The sequence below is a fragment of the Eschrichtius robustus genome, chromosome 2 (assembly GCF_028021215.1).
Source record: "Eschrichtius robustus isolate mEscRob2 chromosome 2, mEscRob2.pri, whole genome shotgun sequence".
NCBI classification, from domain to species: Eukaryota; Metazoa; Chordata; class Mammalia; order Artiodactyla; family Eschrichtiidae; genus Eschrichtius; species Eschrichtius robustus.
The window spans coordinates 171,131,549-171,153,448 of record NC_090825.1 but is presented as its reverse complement, the minus strand read 5'-3'; the positions used below and the strand labels follow the sequence as shown (position 1 = coordinate 171,153,448).

Genomic DNA, 21,900 nt, shown 5'->3' with positions numbered 1-21,900 from the left:
CATATCCCAGGCAAGATGGAGCAGGATGGCACAAAGTTTTATCACACTCCTCAGGACAATGCACAATTCAAAACTTTATTTTAAAAAATGTTTAAAGTATTTTTAAAATGTTTATTTCTGTAATTTTCCATTTAATATTTTCAGACCACAGTTGACTGCAGGTAACTGAAACTGTAGAAAGCAAAACTGCAGATAAAGGCGGACTATTGTGCAACATACTGAAACTTACAGGAGGCAGCAAAAGCATTTCCAAGAGGGAAGTTCATAGTGATAGTGATAAATCAAGAAACAAAAAAGATCTCAAAAAACCTAACTTTACATATCAAGGAATTAGAAAAAGAAGAAAAAGCAAATGCCAAAGTTAGTAAAATGAAGGAAATAACAAAGATCACAGTGGAAATAAACGAAAAAGACTAAAAAGGGAGTAGAAAAAAATCAATGAAACTAAGAGCTTTTAAAATATAAGATAGATATCCAGTAGAGATGGCAGAGGAATAAGACGTGGAGATCACCTTCCTCTGCACAAATACACTGCAAATATATCTACATGTGTAACAACTACAGAACACCTACTAAACACCGGCAGAAGACCTCAGACTTCCCAGAGGGCAAGAAACTCCCCACGTACCTGGCCGTGTGGCTGACAGGGTCTTGGTGCTCTGGCCTGGTATCAGGCCTCAGTCTCTGAGGTGGGAGAGCTGAGATCAGTACACTGGACCACCAGAGACTTCCCGGCCCCATGTAATATCAATTGGCGAGGGCTCTCCCAGAGAGCTCTGTCTCAACCCTAAGACCCAGCTCCACTCAACGGCCAGCAAGCTCCAGTGCTGGACACCCCATGCCAAACAACTAGCAAGACAGGAACACAACCCGACCCATTAGCAGAGAGACTGCCTAAAATCATACTAAGTTCACAGACACCCCAAATCACACCACTGGACATGGCCCTGCCCGCCAGAAAGACAAGATCCAGCCCCACCCACCAGAACACAGGCACCAGTCCTCTCTACCAGGCAGCCTACACAAGACCCTTAACCAACCTTACCCACCGGGGGCAGACACCAAAAACAACGGGAACTACGAACCTGTAGCCTGCGAAAAAGAGACACCAAACACAGTAAGTTAAATAAAATGAGAAGACAGAGAAATATGCAGCAGATGAAGGAGCAAGGTAAAAATCCACCAGACCAAACAAATGAAGAGGAAATAGGCAGCCTACCTGAAAAAGAATTCAGAGTAATGACAGAAAAGATGATCCAAAAATCTTGGAAACAGAACAGAGAAAATACAAGAAATGTTTAACAAGGACGTAGAAGGACTAAACAGCAAACAAACGATGAACAACACAATAAATGAAATTAAAAATTCCCTAGAAAGAATCAATAGCAGAATAAATAAGGCAGAAAAAAGGATAAATGACCTGGAAGATAAAATAGTGGAAATAACTGCTGCAGAGCAGAATAAAGAAAAAAGAATGAAAAGAATTGAGGACAGTCTCAGAGAATGCTGGGACAACATCAAATGTACCAACATTTGAATTATAGAGGTCCCAGAAGAACAAGGAAAAAAGAAAGGGAGGAGCTTCAAGATGGCAGAAGAGTAAGACGTGGAGATCACCTTCCTCCCCACAGATACATCAGAAATACATCTACATGTAGAACAGCTCCTATAGAACACCTACTGAACGCTGGCAGAAGACCTCAGACATCCCAAAAGGCAAGAAACTCCCCACGTACCTGGGTAGGCCAAAAGAAAAAAGAAAAAACAGAGACAAAAGAATAGGTATGGGACTTGCACCAGTGTGAGGGAGCTGTGAAGGAGGAAAGGTTTCCACACACTAGGAAGCCCCTTCGCAGGCGGAGACTGCGGGTGGCGGAGGGGAGAAGCTTCGTTGCCATGGAGGAGAGCGCAGCAACAGGGGTGTGGAGGGCAAAGGAGAGATTCCCGCACAGAGGATCGGTGCCGACCAGCACTCAGCAGCCCCAGAGGCTTGTCTGCTCATCTGCCGGGGCTGGTGGGGGCTGGGAGCTGAGGCTCGGGCTCCGGTCAGATCCCAGGGAGAGGACTGGGGTTGGCTGTGCGAACACAGCCTGAAGGGACTAGTGTGCCACAGTTAGCCAGGAGGGAGTCTGGGAAAAAGTCTGGACCTGCCAAAGAGGCAAGAGACTTTTTCTTCCCTCTGTTTCCTGGTTCGCAAGAAGAGGGGATTAAGAGCGCCACCTAAAGGAGCTCCAGAGACGGGCATGAGCCACGGCTATCACCACGGACCCCAGAGACGGGCGTGGGATGCTAAGGCTGCTGCTGCCACCACCAAGAAGCCTGTGTGCAAGCACAGGTCACTCTCCACACCTCCCCTCCCAGGAGCCTGTGTAGCCCGCCACTGCCAGGGTCCCGTGATCCAGGGACAACTTACACGGGAGAATGCAGAGCACGCCTCAGGCTGTTGCAACGTCACACTGGCCTCTGCCAATGCAGGCTAGCCCCGCATTCCATGCCCCTCCCTCCCCCTGGCCTGAGTGAGCCAGAGCCCCCAAATTAGGTGGTCCTTTAACCCCGTCCTGTCTGAGCAAAGAACAGATGCCTTCAGGCGACCTACACGCAGAGGCGGGTCCAAATCCAAAGCTGAACCCCGGGAGCTGTGCGAACAAAGAAGAGAAAAGGAAATCTCTCCCAGCAGCCTCAGGAGCAGCGGATTAAATCTCCACAATCAACTTGATGTACCCTGCATCTGTGGAATACCTGAATAGACAACGAATCATCACAAATTGAGGAGGTGGACTTTGGGAGCAAAGATATTTATATTTTTCCCCTTTTTCTCTTTTTGTGAGTGTGTATGTGTATGCTTCTGTGTGTGATTTTGTCTGTATAGCTTTGCTTTTACCATTTGTCCTAGGGTTCTGTCCGTCCGTTTTTTTTTTTTACTTTAAAAAATTTTTTTCTTTATAATAAACTTTTATTTTTTATTTTAATAAATTTATTTTATCTTCTTTCTTTCCTGTTTTCTTCTTTCCTTCTTTCTTTTTTTCTTCCTTTTTTTCTTTCTTATTTTTTCTCCCTTTTATTCTGAGCCATGTGGATGAAAGGCTCTAGGTGCTCAAGCCAGGAGTCAGGGCTGTGCCTCTGAGGTGGGAGAGCCAACTTCAGGACACTGGTCCACAAGAGACCTCCCAACTCCACGTAATGTCAAATGGCGAAAATCTCCCAGAGACCTCCATCTCAACGCCAAGACCCACCTTCACTCAGCGACCAGCAAGCTACAGTGCTGGACACCCTATGCCAAACAACTAGCAAGACAGGAACACAGCCCCATCCATTAGCAGAGAGGCTGCCTAAAATCATAATAAGGCCACAGACAGCCCAAAACACACCACCAGATGTGGAACTGCCACCAGAAAGACAAGATCCAGCCTCATCCACCAGAACACAGGCACTAGTCCCCTCCACTAGGAAGCCTACTCAACCCACTGAACCAACCTTAGCCACTGGGGACAGACACCAAAAACAACGGGAACTATGAACCTGCAGCCTGGGAAAAGGAGACCCCAAACACAGTAAGTTAAGCAAAATGAGAAGACAGAGAAACACACAGCAGATGAAGGAGCAAGGTAAAAACCCAAGAGACCGAACAAATGAAGAGGAAATATGCAGTCTACCTGAGAAAGAATTCAGAATAATGATAGTAAAGATGATCCAAAATCTTGGAAGTAGAATAGAGAAAACACAAGAAACTTTTAACAAGGACTTAGAAGAACTAAAGAGCAACCAATGATGAACAACACAACAAATGAAATTAAAAATTCTCTAGAAGGGATCAATAGCAGAATAACTCAGGTGGAAGAACGCATAAGTGACCTGGAAGATAAAATACTGGAAATAACTACTGCAGGGCAGAATAAAGAAAAAAGAATGAAAAGAACTTAGGACAGTCTCAGAGACCTCTAGGACAACCTTAAACGCACCAACATTCGAATTATAGGGGTCCCAGAAGAAGAAGAGAAAAAGAAAGGGACTGAGAAAATATTTGAAGACATTACAGTTGAAAACTTCCCTAATATGGGAAAGGAAATAGTTAATCAAGGCCAGGAAGCACAGAGAGTCCCATACAGGATAAATCCAAGGAGAAACATGCCAAGACACATATTAATCAAACTATCAAAAATTAAATACAAAGAAAAAATAATTAAAAGCAGCAAGGGAAAAACAACAAATAACACACAAGGGAATCTCCTGAAGGTTAATAGCTGATCTTTCAGCAGAAACTCTGCAAGCCAGAAGGGAGTGGCAGGACATATTTAAAGTGATGAAGGAGAAAAGCCTACAACCAAGATTACTCTACCCAGCAAGGATCTCATTCAGATTTGATGGAGAAATTAAAACCCTTACAGACAAGCAAAAGCTGAGAGAGTTCAGCACCACCAAACCAGCTTTACAACAAATGCTAAAAGAACTTCTCTAGGCAAGAAACACAAGAGAAGGAAAACACCTACAATAACAAACCCAAAACATTTAAGAAAATGGGAATAGGAACATACATATCGATAATTACCTTAAATGTAAATGGATTAAATGCTCCCACCAAAAGACACAGACTGGCTGAATGGATACAGAAACAACACCCATATATATGCTGTCTACAAGAGACCCACTTCAGACGTAGGGACACATACAGACTGAAAGTGAGGGGATGGGAAAAGATATTCCATGCAAATGGAAATCAAAAGAAAGATGGAGTAGCAATTCTCATATCAGACAAAATAGACTTTAAAATAAAGACGGTTACAGGAGACAAACAAGGACACTACATAATGATCAAGGGATTGATCCAAGAAGAAGATTTAACAATTGTTAATATTTATGCACCCAACATAGGAGCACCTCAATACATAAGGCAAATACTAACAGCCATAAAAGGGGCAATTGACAGTAACACAATCATCGTAGGGGACTTTAACACCCCACTTTCACCAATGGACAGATCATCCAAAATGAAAATAAATAAGGAAACACAAGCTTAAATGATACATTAAACAAGATGGACTTAATTGATATTTATAGGACATTCCATCCAAAAACAACAGAATACACATTCTTCTCAAGTGCTCATGGAATATGCTCCAGGATAGATCATATCTTGGGTCACAAATCAAGCCTTGGTAAATTTAAGAAAATTGAAATCGTATCAAGTATCTTTTCCAACCACAACGCTATGAGACTAGATATCAATTACAGGAAAAAATCTGTAAAAAATACAAACACATGGAGGCTACACAATACACTACTTAATAACCAAGAGATCACTGAAGAAATCAAAGAGGAAATCAAAAAATACCTAAAAAGAAATGACAATGAAAATACGATGACCCAAAACCTATGGGATGTAGCAAAAGCAGTTCTAAGAGGGAAGTTTATAGCAATACAAGCCTACCTCAAGAAACAGGAAACATCTCAAATAAACAACATAACCTGACACCTAAAGCAATTAGAGAAACAGGAACAAAAAATCCCCAAAGTTAGCAGAAGAAATCATAAAAATCATATCAGAAATAAATCAAAAAGAAATGAAGGAAACGATAGCAAAGATCAATAAAACTACAAGCTGGTTCTTTGAGAAGATAAACAAAATTGATAAACCATTAGCCAGACTCATCAAGAATAAAAGGGAGAAGACTCAAATCAATAGAATTAGAAATGAAAAAGGAGTAGTAACAACTGACACTGCAGAAATACAAAGGACCATGAGAGATTACTACAAGCACTCTATGCCAATAAAATGGACAACCTGGAAGAAATGGACAAATTCTTAGAAATGCACAACCTGCCGAGACTGAACCAGGAAGAAATAGAAAATATGAACAGACCAATCACAAGCACTGAAATTGAAACTGTGATTAAAAGTCTTCCAACAAACAAAAGCCCAGGACCAGATGGCTTCACAGGCGAATTCTATCTAACATTTAGAGAAGAGCTAACACCTATCCTTCTCAAACTCTTCCAAAATATAGCAGAGGGAGGAACACTCCCCAACTCATTCTACGAAGCCACCATCACCCTGATACCAAAACCAGACAAAGATGTCACAAAGAAAGAAAACTACAGGCCAATATCACTGATGAACATAGATGCAAAAATCCTCAACAAAATACTAGCAAACAGAATCCAACAGCACATTAAAGGGATCATACACCATGATCAAGTGGGGTTTATTCCAGGAATGCAAGGATTCTTCAATATATGCAAACCAATCAATGTGATACACCATATTAAAAAACTGAAGGAGAAAAACCATATGATCATCTCAATCGATGCAGAGAAAGCTTTCGACAAAATTCAACACCCATTTATGATAAAAACCCTGCAGAAAGTAGGCATAGAGGGAACTTTCCTCAACATAATAAAGGCCATATATGACAAACCCACAGCCAACATCGTCCTCAATGGTGAAAAACAAACCATTCCCACTAAGATCCGGAACAAGACAAGGTTGCCCACTCTCACCACTATTATTCAACACAGTTTTGGAAGTTTTAGCCACAGCAATCAGAGAAGAAAAAGACATAAAAGGAATCCAAATCGGAAAAAAAGAAGTAAAGCTGTCACTGTTTGCAGATGACATGATACTATACATAGAGAATCCTAAAGATGCTACCAGAAAACTATTAGAGCTAATCAATGAATTTGGTAAAGTAGCAGGATACAAATTTAATGCACAGAAATCTCTGGCATTCCTATACACTAATGATGAAAAATCTGAAAGGGAAATTAAGAAAACACTCACATTTACCATTGCAACAAAAAGAATAAAATATCTAGGAATAAACCTACCTAAGGAGACAAAAGACATGTATGCAGAAAATTATAAGACACTGATGAAAGAAATTAAAGATGATACAAATAGATGGAGAGATATACCATGTTCTTGGATTGGAAGAATCAACATTGTGAAAATGACTCTACTACCCAAAGCAATTTACAGATTTAATGCAATCCCTAACAAATAACCACTGGCATTTTTCACAGAACTAGAACCAAAAATTTTACAATTACTATGGAAACACAAAAGACCCCGAATAGCCAAAGCAATCTTGAGAACGAAAAATGGAGCTGGAGGAATCAGGCTCCCTGACTGCAGACTATACTACAAAGCTACCGTAATCAAGACAGTATGGTACTGGCACAAAAACAGAAATATAGATCAATGGAACAGGATAGAAAGCCCAGAGATAAACCCACGCACATATGGTCACCTTATCTTTGATAAAGGAGGCAAGCATATACAGTGGAGAAAAGACAGCCTCTTCAATAAGTGGTGCTGGGAAAACTGGACAGGTACATGTAAAACTATGAAATTAGAACACTCGCTAACACCATACACAAAAATAAACTCAAAATGGATTAAAGACCTAAATGTAAGGTCAGACACTATCAAACTTTTAGAGGAAAACATAGGCAGAACACTCTATGACATAAATCACAGCAAGATCCTTTTTGACCCACCTCCTAGAGAAATGGAAATAAAAAGAAAAATAAACAAATGGGACCTAATGAAACTTAAAGGCTTTTGCACAGGGCTTTCCTGGTGGCGCAGTGCTTGAGAATCTGCCTGCTAATGCAGGGGACACGGGTTCGAGCCCTGGTCTGGGAAGATCCCACATGCCGTGGAGCAACTAGGCCCGTGAGCCACAACTACTGAGCCTGTGCCTCTGGAGCCTGTGCCCCGCAACAAGAGAGGCCACGATACTGAGGCCCGCACACCGCGATGAAGAGTGGCCCCATTTGCCACAACTAGAGAAAGACCCCGCAGAGAAACGAACACCCAACACAGCCAAAAATAAAATAAATAAAACAAATGTGGGGTTTAAAATGTTCTGATTAAAAAAAAAAAAAACCTTTTGCACAGCAAAGGAAACCATAAACAAGACCAAAAGACAACTCTCAGAATGGGAGAAAATATTTGCAAATTAAGCAACTGACAAAGGATTAATCTCCAAAATTTACAAGGAGCTCATGCAGCTCAATATTAAAAAAACAAACAACCCAATCCAAAAATGGGCAGAAAACCGAAATAGACATTTCTCCAAAGAAGATATACAGATTGCCAACAAACACATGAAAGAATGCTCAACATCTTTAATCATTAGAGAAATGCAAATCAAAATTACAATGAGATATCATCTCACACCGGTCAGAATGGCCATCATCAAAAAATGTACAAACAGTAAATGCTGGAGAGGCTGTGGAGAAAAGGGTACCCTCTTGCACGGTTGGTGGGAATGCAAATTGATACAGCCACTATGGAGAACAGTATGGAGGTTCCTTTAAAAACTAAAAATAGAACTACCATATGACCCAGGAATCCCACTACTGGGCATATACCCTGAGAAAGCCATAATTCAAAATGGGTCATGTACCAAAATGTTCATTGCAGCTCTATTTACAATAGCCAGGACATGGAAGCAACCTAAGTGTCCATCAACAGATGGATGGATAAAGAAGATGTGGCACATATAAACAATGGACTATTCCTCAGCCATAAAAAGAAACGAAATTGAGTTATTTGTAGTGAGGTGGATGGACCTAGAGTCTGTCACACAGAGTGAAGTGAGTCAGAAAGAGAAAAACAAATACAGTATGCTAACACATATATATGGAATCTAAGGAAAAAAAAAAAGGTCATGAAGAACCTAGGGGCAAGATGGGAATAAAGACACAGACCTACTAGAGAGTGGAATTGAGGATATGGGGAGGGGGAAGGGTAAGCTGTGACAAAGTGAGAGAGTGGCATGGACATATATACACTACCAAACATAAAATAGCTAGTGGGAAGCAACTGCATAGCACAGGAAGATCAGCTCGGTTCTTTGTGACCACCTAGAGGGGTGGGATAGGGAGGGTGGGAGGGAGGGAGATGCAAGAGGGAAGAGATATGGGAACATATGTATATGTATAACTGATTCACTTTGTTATAAAGCAGAAACTAACACACCATTGTAAAGCAATTATACTCCAAAAAAGATGTTTAAAAAAAAAAAAAAGCGTCTCAGAAAATATTTGAAGAGATTATAGTTGAAAACTTCCCTAACATGGGAGAGGAAATAATCAAGTCTAGGAAGTACAGAGTCCCATACAGGATACATCCAAGGAGAAACACGCCAAGACACATATTAATCAAATGATCAAAAACTAAATACAAAGAAAAAATATTAAAAGCAGGAAGGGAAAAACAACAAATAGCATACAAGGGAATCCCCATAAGGTAAACAGCTGATCTTTCAGCAGAAACTCTACAAGGCAGAAGGGAGTGGCAGGACATATTTAAAGTGCTGAAAGGGAAAAAACTACAACCAAGATTACTCTGCCCAGCAAGGATCTCATTCAGATTTGACAGAGAAATTAAAACCTTTACAGAGTAGCAAAAGCTAAGAGAATTCAGCACTACCAAACCAGCTTTACAGCAAATGTCACAGGAACTCCTCTAGGCAGGAAACACAAGAGAAGGAAAAGACCTAAAAAACAAACCTGAAACAGTTAAGAATATGGGGTAATAGAAACATACATATCGATAATTACTTTAAATGTAAATGGATTAAATGCTCCAACCAAAAGATACAGACTGGCTGAATGGATATGAAAACAACACCCATATATATGCTGTCTACAAGAGACCCACTTCAGGTTTAAGGACACATACAGACGGAAAGTGAAGGGATGGAAAAAGATATTCCATGCAAATGGAAATCAAAAGAAAGCTGGAGTAACAATTCTCATATCAGACAAAAAAGACTTTAAAATAAAGACTATTACAAGAGACAAAGAAGGACACTACATAATGATCAAGGGATCAATCCAAGAAGAATATATAACAATTGTAAATATTTACACACCCAAAATAGAAGCACCTCAATATATAAGGCAAATGCTAACATCCATAAAAGGGGAAATCGACAGTAACAATCATAGTAGGGGACTTTAACACGCCACTTTCACCAATGGACAGATCATCCAAAATGAAAATAAATAAGGAAACACGAGCTTTAAATGATACATTAAACAAGATGGACTTAATTGATATTTATAGGACATTCCATCCAAAGACAAAAGAATACACTTTCTTCTCAAGTGCTCATGGAACATTCTCCAAGACAGAGCATATCTTGGGTCACAAATCAAGCCTTGGTAAATATAAGAAAACTGAAATCATATCAATTTTCTTTTCCGACCACCATGCTATGAGACTAGATATTACAGGAAAAAATCTGTAAAAAATACAAACACATGGAGGCTAAACAATACACTACTTAATAACCAAGAGATCACTGAAGAAATCAGAGGAAATCAAAAAATACCTAGAAACAAATGACAATGTAAACACGATGACCCAAAACCTATGGGATGCAGAAAAGCAATTCTAAGAGGGAAGTTTATAGCAATACAATCCTACCTGAAGAAACAAGAAACATCTCAAATAAACAACATAACCTGACACCTAAAGCAATTAGAGAAAGAAGAACAAAAAACCTCCAAAGTTAGCAGAAGGAAGGAAATCATAAAGATCAGATCAGAAATAAATGAAAAAGAAATGAAAGAAACAACTGCAAAGATCAATAAAACTAAAAGCTTGTTCTTTGAAAAGATAAACAAAATTGATAAACCATTAGCCAGACTCATCAAGAAAAAAAGGGAGAAGACTCAACAGAATTAGAAATGAAAAAGGAGAAGTAACAACTGACACTGCAGAAATACAAAGGCTCATGAGGGACTAGTACAAGCAACTATATACCAATAAAATGGACAACCTGGAAGAAATGGAAAAATTCCTAGAAAAGCACAACCTTCCGAGACTGAACCAGGAAGAAAGAGAAGATATAAACAGACCAATCACAAGCACTGAAATTGAAATTGTGACTAAAAATCTTCCAACAAACAAAAGCCCAGGACCAGATGGCTTCACAGGAGAATTCTATCAAATATTTAGAGAAGAGCTAACACCTCTCCTTCTCAAACTCTTCCAAACCATAGCAGAGGGAGGACCCCTGATACCAAAACCAGACAAAGATGTCACAGAAAAAGAAAACTACAGGCCAATATTACTGATGAACACAGAAGGAAAAATCCTCAACAAAATACTAGGAAACAGAATCCAACAGCACTTCAAAAGGATCATACACCATGATCAAGTGTGGTTTATCCCAGGAATGCAAGGATTTTTGACTATATGCAAATCAATCAATGTGATACACCATATTAACAAACTGAAGTATAAAAACCATATAATCTCAAAAGATTCAGAAAAAGCCTCAACAAAATTCAATACCCATTTATGATAAAAATCTCTCCAGAACATAGGCATAGAGGGAACTTATTACCTCAACCTAATAGAGGCAATATATGACAAACCCACAGCCAACATCGTTCTCAGTGGTGAAAAACTGAATCCATTTCCTCTAAGATCAGTAACAAGACAAGGTTGCCCACTCTCACCACTATTATTCAACACAGATTTGGAAGTTTTAGCCACAGCAATCGGAGAAGTAAAAGAAATAAAAGGAATCCAAATTGGAAAAGAAGAAGTAAAACTGTCCCTGCTTGCAGATGACATGATACTATACACAGAGAATCCTAAAGATGCTACCAAAAAACTACTAGAGCTAATCAGTGAATTTGGTAAAGTACCAGGATGCAAAATTAATGCACAGAAATCTCTGGCATTCCTATACACTAAATGATGAAAAATGTGAAAGAGAAATTAAGGAAACACGCCCATTTACCACTGCAACAAAAAGAATAATATACCTAGGAATAAACCTACCTAAGGAGACAAAAGACCTGTATGCAGAAAATTATAAGACACTGATGAAATAAATTAAAGATGATACAAATAGATGGAGAGATATATACCATGTTCTTGGATTGGAAGAATCAACATTGTGAAAATGACTATACTACCCAAAGCAACCTACAGATTCAATGCAATCCCTATCAAACTACCACTGGCATTTTTCACAGAACTAGAACCAAAAATTTTACAATTACTATGGAAACACAAAAGACCCCGAATAGCCAAAGCAATCTTGAGAAAGAAAAACGGAGCTGGAGGAATCAGGCTCCCTGACTTCAGACTATACTACAAAGCTACAGTAATCAAGACAATATGGTACTGGCACAAAAACAGAAATACAGATCAATGGAACAGGATAGAAATCCCAGAGATAAACCCACACACCTATGGTCACCTTATCTTTGATAAAGCAAGAAGATACAACAGAGAAAAGACAGCCCTCTTCAATAAGTGGAACTAGGGAAACTGGACAGCTACATGTAAAAGTATGAAATTAGAACACTCCCTAACACCATACACAAAAATAAACTCAAAATGGATTAAAGACCTAAATATAAGGCCAGACACTATCAAACTCTTAGAGGAAAACAGAGGCAGAACACTCTATGACATAAATCACAGCAAGATGCTTTTTGACCCACCTCCTAGAGAAATGGAAATAAAAACAAAAATAAACAAATGGGACCTAATGAAACTTAAAAGCCTTTGCACAGCAAAGGAAACCATAAACAAGAGGAAAAGACAACCCTGAGAATGGGAGAAAATATTTGCAAACAAAGCAACGGACAAAGGATTTATCTCCAAAATATACAAGCAGCTCATGCAGCTCAACATCAAAATAACAAAAAACCCTATCCAAAAATGGGCAGAAGACCTAAATAGACATTTCTCCAAAGAAGATATACAGATTGCCAACAAACACATGAAAGGATGCTTAACGTCACTAATCATTAGAGAAATGCAAATCAAAACTACAATGAGGTATCACCTCACACCGTTCAGAATAGCCATCATCAAAAAATCTACAAACAATAAATGCTGGAAAGGGTGTGGAGAAAAGGGAACCCTCTTGCACTGTTGGTGGGAATATAAATTGATACAGCCACTATGGAGAACTCTATGGAAGATCCTTAAAAAACTAAAAATAGAGCTACCATATGACCCAGCAATCCCACTACTGGGCATATACCCTGAGAAAAACAATTCAAAAAGAGTCATGTAGCACAATGTTTACTGCAGCACTATTTACAATAGCCAGGACATGGAAGCAACCTAAGTGTCATCGACAGATGAATGGAAAAACAAGATGTAGCACATATATACAATGGAATATTACTCAGCCATAAAAAGAAATGAAATTGAGTTATTTGTCATGAGGTGGATGAACTTAGAGTTTGTCATAGAGTGAAGTAAGTCAGAAAAAGAAAAACAAATACCGTATGCTAACACACATGTATGAAATCTAAAGAAAAAAAAAGGTTCTGATGAACCTAGGGGCAGGACAGGAATAAAAGAGCAGACATAGAGAATGGACTTGAGGACACGGGGAGGGGGCAGGGTAAGCTGGGATGAAGTGAGAGAGTGGCATCGACATATATACACTACCAAATGTAAAACAGATAGCTGATGGGAAGCAACCACATAGCACAGGGAGATCAGCTCCATGCTTTGTGTCCATCAAGAGGGGTGGGATAGGGAGGGTGGGAGGGAGATGCAAGAGGGAGGGGATATGGGAATATATGTTTACGTATAGCTGATTCACTTTGTTATACAGTAGAAACTAACATAACATTGTAAAGCAATTATACTCCAATAAAGATGTTAAAAAAATATAAAACTGAAAAACCTTTAGCTAGACTCATGAAGACAAAAAAGAGAAGATCCAAATAAATAAAATCAGAAATGAGAGATGTTACAATAGGTACCACAGAAATACAAAGGATCAGAAGAGACTTCTATGAACAATTACACTCCCTCAAAATGGACAGCCTATAAGAAATTCCTAGAAACATACAACCTACCAAGACTGAATCATGAAGAAATAGAAAATGTGAACAGGCCAATTACTAGTAAGGTGATTCAATCGGTAATCTAAAACCTCCCATCAAAGAAAAGTCTAGGGCCAGCTGGCTTTACTGGTGAATTCTAACAAACATTTAGAGAAAAACTATGATCAATCCTTTGCAAACTCTTCCAAAAAACAGGACAGGACACTTCCAAACTCATTTTACAAGGCCAACATTCTGCTCATACCAAAACCAGACCAAGGACTCCACAAGAAAATTCAAGCCAGGAAGAACATAGATATAAAAATCCTGAAGAAACTATTACTATACAAAGTTCAACAACAAATTAAAGGGATCACACACCATGTTCATGTGGGATTTATTCCAGGGATGCAAGGATGGTTCAACAGCTGTGTATCAATCAATGTGATACACCACATTAACAAAATGAAGGATAATAATCACATGGTCATCTCGATAGATGCAGTAAAAGCGTTTGACAAAATCCAACATCTATATAGGGTATAGAGGGAATGTACCTCAACATAATAAAGACCATATATTACAAGACCACAGTTAACATCATACTCATCAGTGAAAAGCTGAAAGTATTCCCTCTAAGATCAGGAACAAGGCAAGGATGCCCACTCTTGCCACTTTTATTCAACATAGTATTGGAAGTCCTAGCCACAGCAATCAGAGAGAGAGAGAGAATCCAAATTGGAAAGGAAGAAGTAAAATTGTCACTTTTTGCAGATGACATAACACTATACATAGAAAATCCCACAGACATCACCAAAAAACTACTAGGGCTCATTAATGAATTTGATACAGTTGCAGGATACAAAATTAATATACAGAAAAGCTGAAAGCTTTTCCTCTAAGATTAGGAACAAGACAAAGATGCCCACTACATAGTATTGGATGATAAGCTACAACAATTAGGCAAGAAAAAGTAACAAAAGGCATCCAAATTGGAAAGAAAGAAGTAAAACTGTCACTATTTTCAGATGACATGACATTATATATAGAAAGCCCTAAAGACTCCATCATATCTGTTGGAACCAATAAACGAATTCAGTAAAGCTGCAGGATACAATATCAGTATACAAAAATCTATCTCTATGCACTAACAATGAATTATCAAAAAGAGAAATTAAGAAAACAATACTAATTAGGAGTTTGGTATTAACAGATACACACTAGTATATAGAAAATAGATAAATAAGGACCTATTATTTAGCACAAGGAGCTATATTCAATATCTTGTAATAACCTATGATGGGAAATAATCTGAAAAAGGATAATATATAATTGAGTCACTTTTGCTGTATACCTGAAACACAACATTGTAAATCAAGTATACTTCAATTTTTAAAAAAAAGCAAATTAGTAATTAGCAAATCAGGTCATATTCTGATTAGATCAAACTCTTGAAAACCAGGAATTTCTGTCTGAGAGAAAAGAGATACACATGTACTAGAGAGACGAAAATCCTGTAGTCCTGTGGAAACATCAGTATAAACTTAAATTTTATCTTTTGCAAAAAAACCCAAAAAATTCTCTACTTCAATGACAAAAAAAAATCCTATTTACAACTGCATTAAAAAGAATAAAATAACTGAGAATAAATTTAACCAAGGACATGAAAGATTTGTATACTGAAATTTATAAGGTGTTGATGAAAGAAATTGAAGATACAAATAAATGGAAAGATATTTTGCCCTCATGGATTGGAAAAATGTCCATACTACCCAAAGCAATGAACAATTCAACGCAATCCCTATCAAAATTTCAGTGGCACTTTCCACAAAATAGAACAAACAATACTAAAACTTGTATGGAACCACAAAGACCCTGAATAGCCAAAGCAATCTTGAGAAAGAACAAATCTGGTAGCATAATGCTTCCTGATTTCAAACTACATTACAAAGCTAAAGTAATCAAAACAGTACAGTATTGGCATAAAACAGACATATATAGATCAGTGGAACAGAATAAAGAGTCTAAGGAAAAAACCCCATGCTTATATCGTCAATCAATTTTTGGCAAAGGAACCCAGAATTTACAATGGGGAAAGGACAGTTTCTTCAATAAACAGTGTGGGAAAACTGGACAGCTACATGCAAAAGAATGAAACTGGACGATTATCTTACACCATACACAAAAATCAACTTAAAATGGATTAACTAAATTGGAAGACTGGGATAGACATACACACAATAATGTATAAAAAATAGAGGACTTCCCTGGTGGTGCAGTGGATAAGAATCCACCTGCCAATGCAGGGGACACAGGTTCCATCCCTGGTCTGGGAAGATCCCACATGCCGCGGAGCAACTAAGTCCATGCACCACAACTACTGAGCCTGCGCTCTAGAGCCCATGAGCCACAACTACTGAGCCCACGTGCCACAACTACTGAAGCCTGCACGCCTAGAGCCCATGCTCCACAACAGGAGAAGCCACTGCAATGAGAAGCCTGTGCACCACAACGAAGAGTAGCCCCTGCTCGCTGCAACTAGAGAAAGCCCACATGCAGCAACAAAGACCCAACACAGCCAAAAATAAATAAATAAATTTATTTTTTTAAAAAGATAATAAGGACCTACTGTATAGCACAGGCAACTCTACTCAATACTCTGAAATGACCTATATGGGAAAAGAATCTAAAGAAGAGTGGATATGTGTATAACTGATTTACTTTGCTGTACACCTGAAACTAACACAACATTGTAAATCAACTATACTCCAATAAAAAATTTTTTTTAAATGGCAGACTTGAACATAAGCCTCGATACCATAAGAATCCTAGAAGAAAACACAGGCAGTAACCTCTTTGACATCAGTCTTGGAGATGATTTTTTTGGTTTTGACACCAAAAACAAAGGCAAGAAAAGCAAAAGTGAACAAGTGGGACTACATCAAACTACAAAGCTTCTGCACAGCAGAACAGAGAGTTCAGAGAGTTCAGAGTTGAAAACTTGTCTTCACACAGAAATATGCAAATTAGTGTTTACAGGTGTTTTATGCATAATTGCCAAGACTTAGAGTTAAGCAAGATATCCTTCAATAGTAGAATGAATAAACAACCAGTGGTATATCCATATGATGAAATATTGTTCAGTGATAAAAAGAAATGAGCTATCAAGCCATGAACAGACAAGGAGGAAACTGCTGTTCATTGGTTTGTTATAATTTTAAATTTACGCATTTATGGCTTAAGTGAAGTTGTTTTGATCTACTTGTTTATGGCTCAAGTAAAGATGTTTTGGTCCAAGAGTGAATTTGTTTACTTTGGGAGGCCATGTCAGGATGACGCCATCAAAATTGTGCTTATCATTATGAACATGTGGAGGAGTGACAATCATGTGATGGACATTTAAACGTTAAATAGCAAGAATTTGTGAGGACTTAATTTGAGCGTTCAGTCTGGGTAAGGCTACTCTTTGTTAATCTAAAAAGCTCTCAGAAGATCACGAGACACTTGCTCCTGCTGTGGCCAGGTTACTCTTGGATAGCAGTGGAGTTAAACCAAGCAGCAGTCTCAGGAAGAGAAGGGACATATTTGTTTCTGCCTTGGAGAGCCTACTCCTCATAGGCAGTGGTGCAAGCCATGAAATGGTCCCTAGACCAAGCAGCCTACCTTGCCTGCCAACACTAGTGCCTTTGTCCAGCAGGGAGGGACCTAAGCGGACATCTGATACCCAGCTTTTAGTTGGAAGGACTGACGCTATCAAGAACCAATTCATATAAAGGTGCAACTCAACTAAATTTGGACTTTCTTTCTTTCATCTTCCCTTTGGCTGGAACAACGGTGTAATTAAACTATCATTGGTTTGGGGTATGTTATTTCTTTACTGGCTTATTAAGAGACATTATCCTATTTGCTACTGGCTTGTGAAATATTACAAATTATAATTCCCGCAGTGAACCTGTGTTAAATAAATTACTGGCAAAGACAATCTCAGTCTCTGAGCATAATTTGCCTGAACGAAACAGGAAACTTAGAAGCATATCGCTAAGTGAAAGAAGATACTCTGACAAGGCTACATACTGTATGATTCCAAGTATAGGATATTCTGGAAGAGATAAAACTATGAGCCAGTAAAACGATCTTTGCTTGGGAAAGATTTGGGGGTTTGAGGGAGGGATGAATGGATAGGTGAAGCACAGGGTATCCTTAGCAAAGTTAAACTATTCTATATGATATAGAAATGATGGACACATGTCATTATACATTTGCCAAAACCCCTACGTTGTATAACACAAAGAGTCAAGGCTAATATAAACAGTGGACTTTATAGCATCGATATTGATCCATCAATTGTAACAAATGTACCATAATAATGAGATGTAAAAAAAATGGTACAAACTGTGTGGATGCAGAGGGGTCAAGTGGGAACTCTCGGTACTTTCTGATCACTTTTTCTGTAAGCCTAAAATGTTCTAAAAAACCGGAAATCTCACTGTTTCATATCTTACAATTTTATAAATCCTTTATAAGCATTATTTAAAATTAAGAGAAATTTATATACACCATACTTTCCTACCTAGTAGTCTGTTGTTAATTAACTTTTGCTACTTTAAATTTATTTTTAAATTAATTTTAACTTTTCTACATAGGAAATCATTCTAAATTTAATTCTTTAAACACTATTGGGTATAAAACTGCAAACTGTAGAAAGTGAAAAACTTCAAATGTCTTTCTAACTAAAAGGACAAATGACATCATAGTTTGTCCCTCCGCTATATTTCACACTCAGGGTATGGTCAGGAATGAGTACCATATTATAATGCATTAGGGGTTTGCATTTAATCCATGAAGAAACCTACTAGGATTTTCAAAGATTTCCCTAAGTTTGAGTAGTTTTTTATCATATCAATTAAAACAGAAATTCAATAGTTTTTTTCACTCATCAATACAAGTAGAAATTCACTTGCCTTAAGAATTGTACAGCCTTTTAAATATCAAAGTTCTCTAGGGACAAGCACATACAAAAACTGATCTAAAAATGAAAAGTGTGCCTGAGAACCTAAACATACCCATCTCACAGCTTAAGATTCTGTTGCCTAGGGGCTTCCCTGGTGGCGCAGTGGTTGAGAATCTGCCTGCCAATGCAGGGGACACGGGCTCGAGGCCCGGTCTGGGAAGATCCCACATGCCGCGGAGCAACTAGGCCCGTGAGCCACAATTACTGAGCCTGCGCGTCTGGAGCCTGTGCTCCGCAACAAGAGAGGCCGCGATAGTGAGAGGCCCGCGCACCGCGATGAAGAGTGGCCCCCGCTCGCCGCAACTAGAGAAAGCCCTTGGACAGAAACGAAGACCCAACACAGCCAAAAATAAATAAATAAATAAACCCAAAGTTAAAAAAAAAAAAATCTTTAAGATTCTGTTGCCTAAAAGGAGCAGAAATTCTGTTTGGTTCCAGGATTTTCTTGCCTTACACACATATTTTTCAATCAACTTATATTTTTCAAAGCCTAAGAAATCAAAAATTATATACACTCACCAAGGAAATAAAATTTCAAACTGCTAAGGGAAACTAGAGTTAAAGGACTGAAATATCCAATAGATAAAGGCATCTAAAAAGAAACACAAATATTCAAATCAGCTCAGATAAGAAGCCTGCTTGCCCACAGTTAAGAAAGAAAACCCACATTCAGAAAGTTAAACACATTCCCAAGCTTGGGGTCTAGATACCCAGGTTGAGATATAACCCCTAAGGTGGGTCAGTCCCTGTTGAAGGAGGGTAGGGACACCTGAGCAGTCACTGGAGAGAACTCTACTCACATTCTCACAAGTGAGGAAACTCTCAGGCAGATTCAGTTTAAGATCCAACTCAAACTCCCAAATTCGTAAACTTTTTGTCCAGGAGAGAACTCCTGACCACAGACTTTTTTAATACACAAAATACACTCCGAGTGCACCTATATCATGGATGCAGAACTCAAACATAAAACATCTAGGCCAAAGAAAACCCCCCCACTGCCAGCTCCAGATGGGAACTTTAGTTTGGAGTCACTGGCCTCAGGCCTCTGCTCCAGTCACAATACTTTGGATCACCATTGATAATTTAAATGACATAAACCCAGTGTTTCAATAATCCAGAAAAATCACTCAACCCAGTGTTTATGTGTAAAGGAAGAGAGAAGACTGTAAGGCAATTTCATTTGTTCAACAGGAAAATCCCAAAACATCTATTCCTATCGGAAAATGAAGATGTCAATACTTATTTCCAAAAAAAGAAACTGATTTGTAAACAATCGTATTGGAACACTTCTGGATTTTGCAAGTCTAAGTCCTGATATGCCATTGGAAATCACCCAAAAGACTTCAGAATATTACTACATCCACTCAGGGTGAAAAAGAAAAAAGGGAAACAAAAATTTTAATACACAGAATGTAATAATGAAATATTTTTCTGAAATTCACCTTTCTTGCCTCTCTGGAAAAACTTTATACTGTCTCCCCAGGTCTACTGAATAAATAAAATTTACATTTATTGAAAAACTGAGTCTCAAATAAGTGAATAAATCTTTTCAAAGAGAGAAACTCAGGAACGGAGGCAGTGCTGAAAAAAGATCACCCAGGAAAGTTTCTCAAGAGGACCCTTCACCCAAAGGTCTTCCCATAGGTTGTCCATGACCAAGAAAGATTTTGAGAGGAGAGGCACAAGCATTCCATATAACATATTCCAGGTGGTGGTTCTCTGCTTTCCTCTCAAGTAAAATAGCCATAAAAATAAATCTTTAAATTAAAGAGCCATCCATGGCTCTGTTGATAAATGAGTAAACAATTAAAATACTGCATCGGTTTGAAACGCACCATGGAGAAAAACAGTTAATAGTGATACTATGAACTGCAGAGGGGAAGATGGCATTTGGGAATGCAGGGAAACATCTGTAAATTTAGGGATTTATTGCCAGCCCTAGGAAGAGCTAGGCTGGGGGGACAGGGTCGTGGATTTGAGATCTTGCTCCTCAAACATTTTAAAAAGTGAGAGTAAAATGATTCCCCTGGAGAGAAAGGGGGAACTGGACACCCCCAGACCACAGCTGTTCCCACACGTGTACCCCGGAGACCGAGTCACGATTGCCCCGAGTCCCTCCCTATGGCCACCGTGCCATGTGGGGGTGACGCGGGTTTGCAGGGGCAGGACAGGACACCCGGGGGTCCCGGCTGTCGACCCAGCCCCTAGGCTGTGTGGCGCGCCACCGGCTGACTCGGGTCTGCAGACTCTGGAGTTGGCCACGCGGGAGGCCCGGTTCCATCAGTCCCACTGACCCCCTCTCCCAACAACCGACCCCGCACACTCACCATTTTTCGGTTTCTGGAGTTTCCGGTTGTCCACCTCATGACCGCCGCGGCAAGTGCCAGTCACAGCGACACAGAATGCGGCATAACCACCTGGAGCCTTTAAGGGCAGCAGGAGCCGATGCGGCCACTGCCAGAGCCAGCCGCACTGAGCATGCAGTCCACGCCTCCGGTGTCATCGGAGCAGCGCCGCCACGTAAAATATCGGTGACTCCCCTGATTGGACAGTTCACAGGGCCCCGCCCCCCCGTGCCTGAGTGACAGGAGGTCGGAGGTCGCGTCTTTGAGCCGACCTTGTCCTGGCAGTGGGTGGGAAATGTTCTCTCCAAGGACCCAGCGTCAAACCATAAGGCCACTGAGGCCTGGCACAGAACTGTGACCCTTCACAAACATGGACACTTTTGTGTCCTCACTACTCGGTAATAATGAGGCTGTTCCAGGAATTCCCTGGCCGTCCAGTGGTTAGGGCTCCGTGCTTCCACTGCAGGGGGCACAGGTTGGATCCCTGGTCTGGCAACCAAGGTCCCGCAAGCCCCGCAGAGCAGCTCCCACCCTCCCCCCCCCCCAAAAAAGACTCTGTTCCACTTTCATCTTTCACCATTTCCTTCAGGAGAATTCTGTCCCTCCCTCCCCACCCCCACTCATTTGGTTCTTTAAAAAGTCCCCTTGCCTCAGGGGCACTTGGCTCTGGTGGGAGGATGAACCCCACAGTCCTAGACCAGCCCTGAAGCTCCAGACACT

The 21,900-nt window shown here is 39.6% G+C and overlaps 1 protein-coding gene across 1 annotated transcript in view; it reads right to left on the bottom strand.

Annotated features, from left to right (window-relative positions):
- The window catches only part of ZNF627 (zinc finger protein 627), a 31,083-nt gene extending 9,882 nt beyond the window's left edge, over positions 1–21,201 (bottom strand). Inside the window, 1 exon segment of the mRNA XM_068531630.1 lies at positions 21,163–21,201. Within this exon segment, the coding sequence (XP_068387731.1) occupies positions 21,163–21,201 (39 nt within the window).
- Positions 21,202–21,900: the final 699 nt, after the last annotated feature.